This window comes from Amblyomma maculatum, chromosome 2 (genome assembly GCF_055883805.1).
Source record: "Amblyomma maculatum isolate TAMU_Amacu chromosome 2, ASM5588380v1, whole genome shotgun sequence".
Lineage (NCBI taxonomy): Eukaryota > Metazoa > Arthropoda > Arachnida > Ixodida > Ixodidae > Amblyomma > Amblyomma maculatum.
In genome coordinates this window covers 13,520,174-13,537,752 of record NC_139345.1, presented here as the reverse complement: position 1 = coordinate 13,537,752, position 17,579 = coordinate 13,520,174, and the positions used below count along the sequence as shown (strand labels likewise).

Sequence of the window (17,579 nt, the reverse complement as noted above, 5' to 3'; positions counted from 1 at the left end):
AAGTGGCGATTGTCACCATCCTGTTTCAAATGGGATGTTAATGTTACCAACTTCATCCGTCTATCGTCGTCCGGTGCGCTGTGAAAGCGGCGGAAAACTCGCTGTTCTGTGGCCGCGGTTTCTTCTGCATTTCCCAATTTTTCCTTGACGTGAGACATCGGAAAATTGGGTGAAATGTATTACTGCATCAGCAGCGGTCACTAGTGACCGGCTGACGCTGTGGAAGCCGGCTGGGACCCGCAACAATGAACGGAAAGTTGGATGGCTGTCTTGTAGTTAGCTGCTGTAATGACAGCACTGACGTTCTCATAAAAGGTTAGGTGATCCAATATTTCGTTGCAGTGCAGTATATCTGATCATTTCAAACCTTGATTTCTTGGGTATTTACTGCCTTGTTGCTTTTATGCCTGCAATCACAGAAATTGTGCACCCACTATCTGTTTCACCTCTCCACGTTTCCGAGGGTGCCCAGGCGTTCCCATGGGCGATCGAAACTAAATACTACACAGCTACTGTCTACCTTCACACGACGGCAGCGTCTGTGGTTGATTACGACGACAGCGCTGAAAACATTCATGGCCTCATAGTACTGTTCGACCCAAACCAGGTGGGTGTATCTGCTTCTACGCGCGCTCATCAGTACCGCTCATTGATTGTCGCATGTCTCACACCAGAAAGACACCTTGGATTTGGCTGCCAGGTGGATCGAAAAATGTCCTTGCGATGTTGTGCTCCTCGTCTGCGGCCGGTGCCCACCCGCAGCGGAACCTCAAGGCAAGCAACGACGACATAGCTTAAATTGTAATACGCATAATTTAGTTGACTGCAGCCGGTTACTAAGCAGTGGCCATGTTAACTTATCGTCCAGGTGTTCTGGATTTAGCTGCAAAACTACTGAAACTTGAACACAATCTTCATTAGTACTTTGCGTCCACTGTCATGGACACTGTGAGCCTTTAAAAAACTAATGAGACAAAACTTTATTCCAGGGCTTTCAAGGCAGCAGGTTTTGGAGTGGTGCATCGAACGGAGTTGTGAATTGATTGAAACACGGCCAGACCACGAAGATGATGAGGAAGGTAATGCTCTTTATTCAGCTTTAGTCACCATTTAAGTTTTAGACTAGACTGAAAAGTTAGCAATTTCATTGGATGCATCTAATTTAGTAGTAGTAGAAAAAAAAAATTAATGGCAGTAGTAGTAGTAGTAGTAGTAGTAGTAGTAGTAGTAGTAGTAGTAGTAGTAGTAGTAGTAGTAGTTATTGTAGAAGATTATGCAGCCACAAATTACAGGCCGAGTATGTTGACTAGCTGGGCGACTTGTAGACACTGTTCTTGCCCTCAATGGCAGTCCAGCCGAGCCAGCTGGTGATCGAAAGGGAGGGATAGAAACTCGACTGCTGAGCACCCAGGCATTAAAAGAGGAAATGTCATAGATTTGCGAAGATGAAGGGACTGTTAGGAAAGGAGGGCCGCATCGATGGAGATAAAGGTAGAGGCAGGAGGGGGTAATGAGCATTAATTTGGATGTGCTGGGGAAGGTTACTCTGGGGCATGGTGAGTGATGGATGAAAGGGTGAGTACAGGCGTTTATTGAAATGAAGCTAGCGGTAGTTTCTCAACAGTGTGGCACAGGGAGTATCCCACCTACTTAAGAGGCTTGGGTCAGGGGATTAGCATGTGCTTCTGTCTGTGGCAGAGAGCAGCTTGTGAGTTGGAGTACACTGTGTACTCCAGAAGAGAGGGAAGGAGGGCATGAACAATGGCAAGAATAGAGAGACAGTGCATCCAGTGGGTGGATGAGCCGGCCACTGTGTGGGTTTCAGAGGTTAAGAAACGGATGGCACAAAGCGTAGGATCCCCGAGGAACCACGATAAAGTTACAAAACTGTTTAAGTCAAAAACCACTTTACAGGATTGTTTTCACTAACTGCACCATCATTGTCATTCATACTATCATCATCACTATCGCTACTGTCATCATTATCAACTAAATTTGCTGTAATTGCTATCACTGCTATCATCACTGTCATTGTTACTGACTGCATCGTCGTCGTCATCACTACTATTATCCTCACTCTAGACAAGAATTACAATCGGTTTCTTACGAGCCTGGCGTGGCCGACTGGTTTGTGCGCTCGGCTGGGGATCAGAGGGGTAGTTGTTTGATTCCCTGTGGAGACAAATGTTTTTAGCGAAAGCTACACTACTGTAGGTTTTCAAGCCATTGACGTGGCACCGTGGCAGGAGCTGCCAACTTGGGTCTCTTGTTTCACATGGGACGGTTATGTCAGAATCAGCCTGCCAGGACCCTGGTATTCACGTTACCCCTACAGGCCACTAAAGCACGTTGATATAGCTTGGCTAAAGCAGGGCTTATATCTGGGCTTGTAGCCTATGCTATTGTGTCATGTCCTTAAAGGCGGAGCTTAAGTGTCCCCCATATTTAGATGCAATAAACAACTTTAACACCACCACCTAAAACGCTGGTAGTGTTCGATGCAATGCTTGGTCGCCTGCAGCCAAAGCTTTCACTCCACACTCAGTTCATCAGAGTTGAACCAGTGTAATCTTTTTTTTCTTAACTGTCAGTTTGTGTGAACATTTCCTGGGAACATTTCCGGAGCCCATGAGCCTGGAAAGGTTTTCGCTTAAAGGGAGGCATCTGTGTAGGACACTCCGTGTGTAGCGAAGAGTGGAGAATGGTGGCCATGTGATGACAAATGGCTTGGAGGACAAGGGGCATATCTTATAAGAGGGGGAGGATACAAAGGTTAGAAGCTGGGTTATGATGGGAAGAGGTTGCATTGGAGATGGCAATGGTGTGAAAATGAGCAGGTAAGCACTGGCCTTGATGGGCGAGGAAAAGTCAAGCAAGTTGGGAGTCCTAGTGAAGATTGATGAGAGAGTGGAGAGGAAGAGACGGGCCCATGGCAAAGAGCTTAGGGGTAGAGGTTGTGATAGGAAGATTTAGAGCGACCGTTTAGAGGCCCACACCAGTGCAGTCTTGGGGATGTTTAGCTAAGTGTGGGCGAAGGGAATGTATGGTTAAAGTACAGGAATAAACAGCGTGAAGGATGAGGACAAAGATGATAAAGACACAAACACAGCGCAGACACAAACTCATCTTTGTCCTCATCGTCCGCGCTGTTTATTCCTATGAGCAACCAACTAGCCTGCACTTCAACGCTTGTAAAGTACAGGAACTTGTTGAAGGCAAGTATGTGACCACACGCCAGGTGACCACACGCCACAGAAGGTGAGTTACCGAGTGTCTAGAGACAACAGCACAGTAGAGGACTTGCATGCAAAGGAAGGTCAAGAACTGTGCATTTGTTGATGATGGGAATGGCAGTACCATAGAAATAGAGGGAGATTAGGGGGTTATGAGTGTGCTGGTATGAAGTTTAGTTGAGAAGAAGTTTGGATTTTTCTGGAGCAGGATAGATACATTTAATTAATACAGAAGGATACAGAAGGTCTTGCATTGTGAGAATCACATGCTGCAATATTATTTCTTAATGTTTGAATCTTTATAGTTCATTCCACACTGCACTGGACAACAGGAAAGTGTGTTTTAAAGATGCTGCATTCCCGCACCTGGTAATGCTAAGTAATGCCCTGCGCACTCACTGCACTCCCTTTTTTTTTTAACTTGAAATGATATTTTCATGAGACAATGACCAAAATTGACAAGGGATATGAATGAGACTTTTCTTACAAAAACATGAAACAATATTGTTGTAACACGTCTCAGTTTAAGGTCCACTTGTGACATATTTTCATAATGAATGTTTGCATTTCTGGAAGATAACATGGTTCTTGTAATAAGAGACATTGACAGTTTAACATAATGAATTGCATTCACCATCTGCACAATTACTGCGAACAGAAGCGTATGAAATAACTTTCAATGGGCAAGTATCACTGGCGCAGGTACAAGAATATCGCAGAGAGAGGATACTTATAAATTGCAGCAAAAGTGTGTTCAGTGGAATGCACATAAAGTTGATATTAGTGTCTGACATCTCACATCATTTCATTTTAGTTAGCATTAAATGAAAAGCTTCTATGTGGCTTAAATTCCATGAAATTATATGTGGTTATCAATACATCAAACCATTTGCAAGGGGTTTATATAACATGTGGGACCATTTGCAAATGGAACCTCTTTCATGCCGGTGTTGGAGCAGGTACCATTTGCAAATGGAATTAGTTCGACGAGACACTTTAAAGTTTCCCACTTCAAATTTTCACCTGGGTTTAGAAATGACTAGAACAACTTAGGTATTTCTGTCTAGGTATTATGTGTGTTCCTTTTTGCTTGGACATGCTTCTGCGTCATTTTTAAAAGAGCATGTTAGCTTGAGACTCCAGTTTAGAGCCGTTCCCTCATTTTTGTGAAATTGGGGTTTGTCAGGTGGATGCCTCATTCCTCGGTATTATCTTATAGCTGACTTTGATGTGTATTGTACCAGATGCAACTGGGGTCAAGAGAATTGTTGAAGCACTCCATGCACATCCGTGGCCTCAGCTTGAGATGAAAGGTAAGAAAATCACAAACTTGCATATAGTGCTGCTTTGCAGTCTGTTGCTGTTCACAGTAAAGTCCAGTCTGTAAGTATGCCTGTAAACTGAAGAAATTTCCAAAGTCCCAATACAATCTTTGTTTGCGCAGTGAACTTCACTAGCACTTCTAGTTTTGTAGTTCCCCAGCATGCACTCACGTAGAAACAGCATGTTTTATCTGTGGGTGTTGCGCAACTTTATCAGCATGTTCCAACACACCATATTTAGCAGTCGTTTGCATCTCAGGGTTGTATAACTAGCTTGCACAAGTCTCAGCATTGCAGGTGTTTGTTGTTAATACAGTAAAATCTTGTTAAAAGAGACATGATTACAAGAGACACTTGGTTATAAGAGACATTTGAAAATAGTTTGTTTGGTTTTCTTATGTTTGCCATGTTAACAACATTGCATACAAAAGACATGGTTACAAGAGACACTCTGTTACTAAAGACAACTTTTGCTGGTCCCTAAAGTAACTTCTTCACTATTTAGAAGAGACACAATTTACCCAGGTATGCTCAAACAATGCAGCTGACTCATACCAACTTGTATGTGTGGGAGTTTAGATTTCCTTGTCAGACTAAATTCTATTCCATATCAGTGTCTTCTGTTTGTTGCATTATGTCAGGAATCAAGAAAGAGTGCCTCCTCGTAACTGAGAAGTCAGCAAGAGGCATTCCTTCTTGGTTCCTGACATATTGCAGCAAAAAAAGGACACTGATATGGAACAGAATTTAAATAAGGGAATCTAAACTGCCGCACATACGAGTTGGTAAGAATTTTTGGCTACAAGAGACATCTTTTTTGGGTCCCTTGAGTGTCTCTTGTAATGAAGTTTTACTGTAGCACAAGTTTCGAGGAAACCATTCACTCTTCATTCTCACTTTTGGGATATGGTTACACCTGCACACCTCTTCCTATGACAATACTATTTGTCCTGCGGTGGATGCAAGATGAAACAAATAGTATGCAGCAGTTCGATGCCCAGTACCTTCATGCTTAAGTAGTCTGCATAGTATGTTTATTTATTTATTAGAACCTCAAGGGCCCCCAGATGGGACATTACATGAGGGGTGGGCACTTGAACGGCGGTTAACAATGGTTTTTGTGAAGTGATTACAAAGGTGATGAGGCTTCTTCGATGGCAGTCTTGAAATGAGCAGAGTCTGAGATTAGGGCAAGGCTGCTGGGAAGGTCATTCCAGTTGCGAGCTGTGTACACGAAAAAAGACCTGGAATGTAGTAGTGTGGGCACGATGCGGGATGACGCTGTTAGAATGGCCTGTGCGGGATGTTCGACGTACAGGTTGGATGAGCTGGCTGTCACGAGGTGAACTATGAAAGAACTTGTGATAAAGGCAGAGGCGTGAAATTTGGCGACAGGAAGCAAGAGAAGGAAGTTGAAGTTGAAGCTTTAATGCAGATATGCTAGAATATCTTGAGTAGTTTGATAGGATAAAGCGAGTAGCACGGTTCTGTACAGATTCAAGAGCTGTTATAAGGTTAGTTTGGCGATGATCAAAGATAGCACTAGCGTATTCACTGTTTGTTAATGGATCATACATGTAAGCTGGATCGTGTTTGTGTGCACACATATTGGTTCCTGGGAGATATTACAAGCACAGATCCCCACTTGCACCAAGGTCCACCCAATAAAAAAGGTGAGGTGAGGAATATGTGACGTGCATTCTGTATCATGGAGACCCCGTATCAAGGAGGCATTGTGTGCAGCCCAGACTACGTTATGGCCGTTCGGCCTTCATTTAGGGTTAGTTTGCATTTAGGGTTTAGGCCGAGTATGTGAATTAGTGTCACTGCAGAGAGTGAACTTCCTGTAAATATTACCAAATTTTTAGTTGTGGGTTTTGTTCGATCAACTGGTGCATGAAACTTTGGTATGCATAGCTCACCATGTGGGATTCCTGCACCTGGTAAATAATTTGCGAGGTCTAATTTCTTGCTCAAATATTTCTCTGATGTTCCAGTTTTGGTTTCAACCACTAAAAAGTACCTGTGACATCAAAGACAAATTGAGGCAATGTTAAGGTTATATCAGGAATACAAAAGCTGCAATAAAACCTCTGATTATTGTTATGCTAGACTGCTTCAATATCTGGAATAACTATAATTAATAAACAGCCACAACACTGCAATTCTTTTGCAATATCACAGGCACTGTTCTGTGAGACAAAAATTGTAACTTATATACCAGACTCGGACGAGTTACTAAAGCAATCATTGTTCACTTATGTCTTGTGGATCATTCCGAACAAACACATACAACCATATTTTGATCTACAGATTTCTTTCAAAACTAGACATGCAAAATTAGGCATGCACTTCATTTTTTTCGCGATACTTTTGGCATTGAATTGTAACACCAGTGAAAATATCGCTTAGTTTCCTGCCACTTGTCATGTGCAGAAAATTCAGTTGTTTACCTGTTTTCCATGCACTCTACCACATCAGTAATTCATTCACACATTTTTCTGGCACTACACGTGTTGTCTCATGTAGATTACCTATATCAAGAAAAGCAAACCTATTTTTGCTCACACAGAACGGTAATGATGCTCTCCTTTGGTCCTGTTTATTAGTGAGTGAAACTTGCTTCCTTCTAATGTCAGTGCATGTTGAAGAACTTCAGATGATCGAAATCTTTGGAGCCCTCTACTATGTCCATCATAGCCAGAGCCATTTCGGAATTTTTGGAGCCCTCCACTATGACGTCCATCATTAGAGATACCCACATATGGTGTCTTTATTACTATTATTTCTTTTATATAGCAGAAACTCCTGGGCCCAGCAGAACCACGAGTCAGTGCTCAAGGCTATCTGCAGGAGATAGTGGAGAGAGTAAGCATTTATTTTTGTGGTTTATTGTGTCATTGATGACTTGTATTTTTTTTTTGCAGCTGATAGGGACCTGAAGCTGTTCACAGAAGCCATGGTCACTGATGGCGAAGACGTGAGCTTCGAGGAACTGTTTGCGAAGTTCAAGGACATGAAAGGTACAACACTTAGCGTTCTCTGGGCTGAGCTTTAATATAACCAGTTGCTTCTGAAGCTGCTTTTTTTTTGTGCTAGGATTCAGTGTAATTCAACTTGGCAAAATGTTTTCTTCACGCTAAACTGCTTGCACCATGTAGTTCTGACTGTATGTGTAAAGGGTTGCTATAGAAAAGGAGAGGCCAGACTATTAGACGTTATCATGGTGGACTGTTTCTCATTTTGCTTACAGTGGAAGCTGACAAGCTTTCTGGAGAAGAGCGCAAGAAGTTTGCTGAAAAAGTAAGCAAGAGAACTTATGTTGTTGGTGTGCATCTTGCGTGCCCATCAGACCATGTAGTGCCATGGTGATGTCAGAGTAAAGACCGAACAGTATTGGCTGCTTTAGAGTCACCATGCCTGCCGACAGTGTGCCTTCAGCAGTCAAAAATGCTATGTTGATGTTTTAAACTTGCAGTTTTCAAGCATTGCATGTTTGTGAATTCAGATTAGAGAGTCCTCTGCATGAAGGAAAAAGTACCAAGCATTGAACTTGCCAAATTCTGAGAGCTATTATGAGAGATGTGAAGCTCTTCTCAAGATGCAGATGTGTATTAAAAGGATCTTATCCTGTACTGAAATGTAGAACAGTACAAGGCAAATCATTGCAGGTACTAGCTACAGCCGCAATAGAGCTTCACTAAGCATGGTATGAGAGTGGTGGCAACAACAGTGAGTTTTGCTTCTTACCATCTGTGTTCAGTGCTTATTTGTGTTGCAGTCAGCCATGTTGTTATAAACTAAACCAAGTGTTGTGGCTATTGCCAAAGTTGTAACGTCATGCTTAAGGTTTGGAAAGATATCATGGTGCTCAAGAACATGCACAGGCACGCACACACACTGGAGTTTAAGCAGTGTGAAGAAAATTACCTCTTCATTGAATTGACTGTAAGCATTGCTGTAGACAGGACAAACATTTTCTTAGAATTTTAATTTTTTTTTTTATCAGTGGACACATTGATTATTGCTGCAAACAGCATTGAGCAACTGAGCATGGAATCAAGCTCTGGCAAAACGACAGTCAGGGTATGCATACTGATGTAGTCGTGCTTATGGACTGTACTGGCAGTACCTGAGCTTCACTGCAATACAGTGTACTTCATTTTTGTACAGTTTTTATTGCCAAAATGAATCGGAATTTCTTTTTGATCTGGTAATGTCATAACTGGTTTTGTCATTATCAGGCAAGGTCTGCCCACTGCTATCTTAATCTCTTACGTCTCTTTGTCCTTTTGTTGTTAGCTTCTCGCTGCCCTATACCCAATTTGTTTTGAAGGAAGAAATAGCGGCCCACGTTTGAAGAACAGAAGTTCCCATATAGCAGGAAGCATGTTTAGGGTATCCAGGTATAAATGGCCATAAGCTGCAATTGCAAAAAAAATATGGAAGGCACTCAAGCTCTGCGTTTAAGGGTAGGATGCAATAGCGTGAATGGCTCCCATTTCCTGGCTCCCCTTGTGGATGCTTGTTCCCACGTGTGCCATTTGTTACCCCCTAAATCGCCAATCCTTCAATTTGTGCCTCTATTATCCTACATCTGCTAATTAACACGCTGTGTAGGTTACCGCAAAACAGAGACTGCCGAATACAGGTACAAAGCCCCGTTTTAAACATGCTGTGCAAACGGGCCAGTGTGGCCTAGGGTAGCGTGTCTGACTCAGGACCGAGACGTCACAGAGGGTCCAATTCTCACGTCAACCTGCCATCTTGAAAGAGCTGTCAGAGTTGGCAGCTCCTGCTGACACAGCCATGTCGTGGCCTCATGACATCACAATCTGCCATCCAGCCAGTGCTTGTGCATGTCACCTGCAGCTATGACCTGCCAGAGGATATGCTCATGATTTCTTGCTTATAACACTGACAGTGCCAATGAATTTCTCGAGAACGGGGCTTTCAACATGATAGCATTAAAAATGGTAAGCCCATAGCCAAAAAAATAAATGCAAAAATCTTGACCTTTGCCATGTTTAGTGACTATGCAGCCAAAGCTAGAGCGGAAATGCGCCAGTTCACTGCGCAGCAGAATATGGTACAGTTCCTTCAGAAATTTCATGGATCGTACTCGGGAACTTTATACTATAACTGAATTATTCATGTTACATCAAAATTAAGCTACAATACAAGCCAGTAAAACATTAGTGTAGGGCATTATAACACCAGGACAACATGCTATGCAAATGTCAATAGCTACACCATCTGTCGGCAGTGCCACAAAGCGCACATGGGCTGCGTCTACACCATCTACTCGTCAGTTTCTGTGTACTTGTCTTGAGAACGTCCTTAGTGTGCGATATTTCTTAACTGCACCTTCAGTTATATAAAGAAACACATCTCTGCATTGGTAGCAGCTCTAAAATGTATATTGTATTGTAAAGGCAGAACTGAAACTGCAACTGAGGTCAGATATGCCAGGACTACTTGGTGTAGTAACACTATGACGAAAGCCCCAACCCCATAGCCTCAGCAGGATAGCCACAGAAGGCTGTCTGCAAATATGGGCAATTTCAGTCTGACTGAAGAGTGTTGAATGGGCATGTCCATTAGTGGTACTAGTGAGCATGAGATTTGTTCATTTTGCTATATCTGCCTTCTTTACACACAGGTTGCCATTCAGTTCTGGAGGGCATTTGGAGGTGAAGAAGATGAAATATGCGGTCTTAGCTCTGAAGATGAGGGTGAAAAGTAGGACAGTCATGTACATAAATTTTCAAGAATTGGAAATAAACTTGCCTGTTCATTTGGGTTATATAAATGATCTTTTTTAGTGTGTTTGCTTAGATTCTACAAATTAGGCCTTTTATACAAGGCATTCGGAGTGTCTAGACAGGTGTATTGACAGCAATAAAGACATAACAAAGCAAGGATTTTGTTTTAAAAAACATTAGCACGCATTTGTTTTCTTGTTAATGATGAGTAAAACATTGCTGTACATTGGTCACCATGTGGCTATTGCCTACGACTACTAAAGCATTCTTTTCGATGGAGGCGAAAAGCAACGCGCCTGTGTGCTGTGCGATGTCGGTGCACGTTAAAGACCCCCTGGCGGTTGAAATTTCCGGAGTCCTCCACTACGGCTTCTCTCATAGCCCGAGTTGCTTTGGGACGTTAAACCCCACAAACCAACCAACCTACTAAAGCATTTATAATTGCAGCTTTCTTTTTTTAACAGCTAAGTGATGGCTGTCACTCTAGGTCACATGATGGATGAATAAACTGCTGTGTAATCCTAGCTTCATTTGTTGCGATTCCTGTTCTTGATGCAGGCTGGCTTTATTATTGCATCTATTATCATTATCGCACTTAGATAAAATAACAAGAAGCAATTATATTTTTTTGCATTTCTTGCGTGACCTAAACTTGACCTGGGATGTCATAGCTGTCGTTCACCTCTTGGAACTGAAATGGAAACAATTGAGAAAAAAAATTTTTCAATTATGAACAATTTAGTAGCCATAGGCAAATAGCATGTGGTGATCCGTCTATAGCAGTGTCTTTTCCATCATTATAAAGAGTAAAACACACAACCAAAAATTTATCTGTACTCATTCAACTGCAGTGTGCTGCTTGCATTGCACAGTATTGTAATAATGACCCTTTAATATGCAAGACAACCATATACTATATAGTAAAGTGCAATATGTCATGTTTAAAAGGACTGTGCTTTGGTGATGGAAGGTTTCTTCTCTATCACATAGCCCAGCATTTTGTTGGAAAACTTACGAGACTGCATGCGTCAGCTGCATATCCACTGCTGTGCAATTGTGTTATGAAATTTATAATACTTTTTCTTTGGTGTGATGTTGGGAATCCAAATACTCTAGAGCCACATATTTTTTTCCATAAAGAATTATTACTAATGGGTTGTGAACTAGTTTGTAAAAACAAGCAGATTTGACCATTTCTTTGCATTGTCGACAGCACTAGAAACTTGGACATGTTACCAATTTGGTCAAACGATTGAGTGCATCCTCGGGAGTGAGAAATTGTAACGAGGCATTCAAGCACACTTAGAAGAGTGGACACCGTTAATGTTCTTAACATTTCTTCGTAACCGAGAGCCACTTACCTTCATTTGCAGGTATTCATGTTATGTACGATTGCTTGTGCTATTCCAATATACATCAGCATAAACAACGGGAAATTGTTTTGGTGACGTAAGGGCAGTTTAGCAGCATGCAAAGGCTAGCTTCGAAAAGCATGATGCCTGCTTTTTAAGCATTTTTATGTACTACAGACTGATGCTTCCTTTCCAAACTAAAAAATTGCAGCCTACTGCAAAGCTGTGTTATAGCACTTAAACCACAGATGTTACTCTCTGCAATTATGCTGGCAACTGCACTCCTGCATTTGAAATCCACAGTTTGCTTGTCTGCAAGCCAATATTGCATTCTGATCTTCATTTTACAAGCAGACATACAATTTACGAGAGCCTCATCTTATAAAATAGCCGTTTTATAGTGCCAAGTACTTGTAGCTCAGCCAAAAGGGGGAGATGGCTGGCTTATGATTTAGTTTGGTTTATGGGGTCGAACGTCCCAAAGCGACTCAAGCTATGAGAGATGCCACAGCGGAGGACTTTGGAAATTTTGACCACCTGGGGTTCTTTAACGTGCACTGACAGCACACAGATGCTTTGCTTTTTGCAAAATAACAGCTTGAGGGGCTAGTTGGTGCTGCATCTTATTCGGAAATGTGGTGCAACAAACACAAACACAAGAGAAGATACACAACACATGCGCACACTACCAACTGTAATAGGAATCTGAAAACACTTTCTCTTCACCACTCCTCCTCTTCTACACTCAGGCACATCTCATCTTCCTCTTCTTTGCCAAGGGGATAGTGGCACCTTCTTCCTCCCAGACGATAAACATCGTCCAAACATGGCGGTCACCAATCTCATCTTCCTCTTCTTTGCCAAGAGGATAGTGGCACTTTCTTCCTCGCAGACCATAAACAACGTCCAAACATGTTGTGTTTTCTGCCCCCAAAAACTGGGTGGGTTATGTGCATTAATAGGGAAGAAAAAGAAAGGACAATGCGATAAGGAGCATGCAAAGAGTTTTTTTGGATGTTGGGTGGGAGTGATTTATGAGGTTCCTCTGACGTGCGGTAAAGTATATATAGGGCAAACTGGAAGATGCATCAATGATAGAATGAGGGAACACAAGAAGTCCATGAAAAATAGCAAGGGGTCAAATTTACCCCTGCACTGTCAGAAGTGCAAGTGTGAGCCGTTGTTTAGCAGGCTAAACATATTAGGAAAGAGTCGGGATAAGATTGCACGGGAAATTTTAGAGGCGTACTGGATACAGAAGAAAGATGTATTAGTGAAGCTTCTTTGAGCTTACGTAGAAAAGAATTTACTTTTATTGAGCAATCCTCTTGAGTAATGCAAAGAATGAGATTATTATCGGGCCTCAAGCTGTTATTCTTGGCCTAAAGCTGTTATTCTTGGACTCCTCTTACGTTTTGGGGCCAGGGTAGTTTAAAGAGTTTTTTCCCTCAAGTACATGGGCTTCTTAGACGTTGGCAGGTTAAAGTTTTTCAATACATAGGGACTACACAAGTTATGTGGTGTGGATGGACATGTCCTACTGTATATGTGTGGCGGTGGTTTTTAGTGTATGACTACGTGACTATGTGGTGATATTTGCTTGTCCAGCGTGGTATGAGTTACTGGGCAAAGCAGAGGTGTGGAGTAACAAGACAGTGTAGAATTTGTGACTGCCATGTTTGGACGTTGTTTATGGTCTGCGAGGAAGAAAGTGCCACTATCCTCTTGGCAAAGAAGAGAAGAGGAAGATGAGATTGGTGACTGCCATGTTTGGACGATGTTTATCGTCTGCGAGGAAGAAAGTGCCACTATCCCCTTGGCAAAGAAGAGGAAGATGAGATGTGCCTGAGTGTAGAAGAGGAGGAGTGGTGAAGAGGAAGTGTTTTCAGATTCCTATTACAGTTGGTAGTGTGCGCGTGTGTTGTGTATCTTCTCTTGTGTTTGTGTTTGTTGCGCCACATTTCTGAATAAGATTTTGCTTTTTGCCTCCATCGAAAAGAGACTTCCGCAGGCAGGATTCAATTCCACCTCCTTGGGCAGTAGTCGAGCGCCCTAACCACTGCGCCACCACTTAGTGGAGGCCTCCAAATAATTTCAACTACCTGTGGTTCAATGACATGCACCGACATTAGCACCATACTTGGACACCTCATGTTTAGCTTCCAACCTGCGGCCACCGTGGCCGGCACTGAACCCAGGTCTCTTTGCTCAGTAGCCGTGTGTCCTAAGCCACTGTTGCAAATTGTGGTTTCGACATCATGAAGAGATAAATGGGCAGATTGATTTAGACCAAATGGTGTTCGACATATGCCGATATCACACAATACACAGGTGCCCTTTGAGTTGCACTTCTATCTAAACTTGGAAATTTCTAAGTGTGCACTCTGCAGAAGTCAAATTACCAAAGAACTGTGTTTCAACAGGCTGCAGCCGCTAGCTCCAATCTGAACAATGGGAGGTCAACCCTCATACTCCCTGCTCTTGAATATAGACGATGGCGTGCTGACAAGTCTTGAGCTTCACTGACCATCCCAGGTAAAGAATGAAAGTGGGAAACTTTAAAGCAGTTTATCGAACTGGATCCACCTGCAAAAGGTCCCACATACTACATAAACCATGCACTTGCAAATGGTTTGATGTAGTTTGGTTTTCGGGGTTTAACCTCCCAAAGAGACTCGGGCTCTGAGAGACACAGTTTGATGTAGTGATAATTGCATTGCTTTCATGGAAGTCGGGACAAAGATAGCTTTTGCCAATATGGAAAGACATTTTAGAACCTACTCAGTTCTTTCAACAGGTGAGACTGTGGACAAGTTGCAGCACACAACTTGTGCTGACTGTTTTCAACATGGAAGCATTTATCATGCACAAGAAACAAGTCGGACACTAATATTGTAAGCACTGTGAGTGAACTTCATCTGAACATAATCATCGGTCATCGGGTCGTGGGAAGAAGACGAAGTGTAGATGAGTTGTGGCTAGGCGGTAGCTACTGCTTCGGCTTGTCTGAAATAGGAAGGTGAATTTGCCGGTGCGTCCTTCTGCCTCACTATGTAAACTTTGTCTTCTACACGAGCACTTTTGCTCCCATTCATATATACTATGCGAGGCTCTCATATATTAAGGTTCACGCATTTCTGTCAACAGTGACTGTGCAGATGGTAATGCAATTTAGTAGTTTAAACTACCAGCATCTCTTACGAGAACCATGTTAGTGCTGTCTATTTGCCAGAAATGCAAACATTCATGTGAAAGTATGTCAGATGTAGACCTTAAACTGAGGCCACTTACACCAAAGCAGTTTTCAAGTGGAACCACTGCAAACCAAATGAGATCACTTGCATGAAGGTGGTTGCCAAGTAGAACCACATAAGACCAACTGGCAACGCTTACTTTTTAGTGGTTTTTCAAACTGCTTCAAACAAAACAAGATTACTTACACCAAAGTGGTTTTTAAGTGGAACCACTTTTCAAACTTAATGAGACCACTTACACTAAAGTGGTTGCCAGGTGGAACCACTTCAGATGAACTGGTACCACTTTTATTTAAAGTGGTTTTCAACAGGTACCACTTTGTTGCAGGTGCATGTAGTTCCACTCGCAATGGCACTTAAATTTTGATTTGGGACTTTGGCCATCCTGCAGCAAAGCCTAGTTATTTCGACCTTCAAGAAACTGGGAAAACGATCGAATTATCGGATGACCTTACAAAACTGCCAGAAACAATTTGCACCACACTAGAATATGAAAACTAAGGCATTTTTTGCTGCTTCATTGAGTGCTTTGCGCACACTATAAGGAATGTCAAAGAACTGCCCCAAAATCATGCCTCCTTGGCCATTTTTGCAATCACACTTCGGGAATGCTTCACCGCAAAATGCGGTGGTTCAGTGTATTTGAAAGGTCGGAGGAAGTGCATGGATGCAAGAGAAATATGCTAGGTGTCAGAATAGCATGATGCTATCACAAAATAAAGTAAGAGACCAGTGATGCATGACAGCAAGAGTTCTGGGAGATCTGCTCTGGACTGTCGCTGGCTTTGCATCAACTGAATTACGAATTAACCGGTGCGAGCCCACTAATTTGCCGAGTATCCAACGGCACATGGACATCGACCATGCTCTTAGTTGAATTGACAATTGAATGAACGAGGTTTCACGGATCTGGGTCTAAATTGTCTAACCCAGATTTCCCGCGCCCTGTTTTTGTGTATGGAAGGGGTGGTGTGGGAGGGGAGCTGAAGTGGTCCCCTCCTAATAATTCAAGCGCAACGATGACGGCACATAGATATAGAGACGACAGGACATGCGGGCTTTTGCCGCGCAAGCTGGACTTATTGTTGTCCAATGGCGCAACGTATCACTGTCCCATAGGCACAACTATTTGGGACCTATGTCCCCTTTCCCAAGCATTTCACCCCAAAGAGCAGAGTACCAGGCCGCGGGAAAGCTTGTACCCATTGAAAAACTGGTGGGTACCAGCGGCTGCGTTTCGATGGAGGCACAATGGAGAGGTGTCCGTGTGCTGTGCAATGTCAATGCACATTAAAGATCCCCAGGTGGTCAAAATTACTCCGTAGCTTTCCACTACTGCTCCTCTCTCTTCCCACTTTCACTCCCAGCTTCCTCCCTTCCCTTACGGTGCGGTTCAGGTGTCTGCAAAAAAAGTGTGACAGATAATGCTCCTTTCTTTTCCTGTGAACCAATTATTACTATTATCTGGCAGCACCAGGGATCGAACCTGATACCTCCCGAAAGTGTTTTACTGAAGTGGTCTGTAATTGCTAAACCATGCCAAAGGTGTGCCTTCATGAGTTTCATTTTGGTGAAAAAAAGACATTTTTGATACTCTGTTCACAGCAAAAGACATTTTAGATACTTTTTCAGCAGTAACTGTAGTGCAAAGCACTGTTTCATATGCCCCAGTGACACACTAGCTTGTTAAAATGTACACATAGTTCATGAAATAATTTTGTTAAACAGGAGAATATCGGTGAACTGCATAGAGACCTTTTTTGAGGGCGCGAGAGTTAGTACATATTGACATGATAGACATGGTTTCTGCAAAGCATGTCCCAACTGCCTCAATGCCAACTAGTAGAATGAACAGAGGAGACTTGGACGACTTTCATGAGGTATTTTGTGTAGGCTTCATATAAAAGATCAAGCAAGGTTCTATTTCATTGGAGGAGTGAAGTGACCTGGGTTCACTCTGGCCATTGAAATTGCGACAAACGTGAATCCTACAAAAACACCTGTAGAAAAGCTCTTTGTCTAGTCACGGTCATTGCGGCTTATGGAGCAGCCTAGTGCTAGAGTTTATGTAAATAGAAACTACAAAGCAGAGAATATATAGCAGCTTTTGTATGTGTCATGTGATCTCATGGTCTTGACACTGAAATCTTCGTTAGACAACATAAAACCGAAACTAGGAAATAAAAATTCAGTTACAAATTATCGAGTGCTGGCAAATTGCATGTGGTGACCCATGTTTAACAATGTCACATGCAGAGTTATCAAGCATAATTAATACAGGAAAAATTTAGTCCCAATCTTACAATACATTGAATAACTTATAAGTTTACACCCACGTACACCAACTTTCTGGGTTGCTTTTTTAGCATAAAACTGTCAAAATAAACTTAACCACAAGAAGGATCTGTTGTGGTAATTGCACATCTTGTCTCTGGGAAATAAAGCATGTGGTGCGGTTTAAGCTCTGAAGTGATGGCTTTTTTTTTTTTTATATCAAATTAGAGCATCCCTTCACAAGATTCTAATTTACTCATGCTATTTGCACATTGCAGGCTCTACCGGTTGCATATCGCAGGCGGTCAGTTTTCTTTGAAGGGCAATTCACAAACACCCAAGTTATATACCCCCATTTTTTTTGCAGTGTGTACACAAA

At 42.4% G+C, this 17,579-nt stretch overlaps 1 protein-coding gene across 4 annotated transcripts; it reads left to right on the top strand.

Moving 5' to 3' along the window:
• Window positions 1-39: 39 nt before the first annotated feature.
• LOC146197975 (alpha- and gamma-adaptin-binding protein p34-like) lies at window positions 40-10,367 on the top strand. Of its 4 annotated transcripts, XM_084593278.1 has the most exons (10): window positions 41-315; window positions 420-607; window positions 675-774; window positions 990-1,079; window positions 4,478-4,546; window positions 7,355-7,423; window positions 7,483-7,578; window positions 7,809-7,858; window positions 8,227-8,287; window positions 10,218-10,367. In XM_084593278.1, the coding sequence occupies exons 1-9, from the start codon at window positions 246-248 to the stop codon at window positions 8,257-8,259; spliced, it is 765 nt and encodes a 254-aa protein (XP_084449404.1). In that variant the 5' UTR covers window positions 41-245; the 3' UTR covers window positions 8,260-8,287; window positions 10,218-10,367. The 4 variants fall into 4 exon arrangements, with proteins under 4 accessions (XP_084449405.1, XP_084449404.1, XP_084449403.1 ...); XM_084593277.1 differs by lacking the exon at window positions 8,227-8,287 and having other exon boundaries at window positions 7,358-7,423; XM_084593276.1 differs by lacking the exon at window positions 8,227-8,287 and having other exon boundaries at window positions 45-315.
• Window positions 10,368-17,579: the final 7,212 nt, after the last annotated feature.

Coding starts and splice junctions, on each gene's coding strand:
- LOC146197975 (XM_084593276.1), top strand. CDS start 246: ATGAACGGAAAGTTGGATGGCTGTCTTGTAGTTAGCTGCTGTAATGAC. Junction 775..989: donor ACCCGCAGCGGAACCTCAAG/GCAAGCAACGAC, acceptor ACTTTATTCCAG/GGCTTTCAAGGCAGCAGGTT. Junction 7,579..7,808: donor GAAGTTCAAGGACATGAAAG/GTACAACACTTA, acceptor TTTTGCTTACAG/TGGAAGCTGACAAGCTTTCT.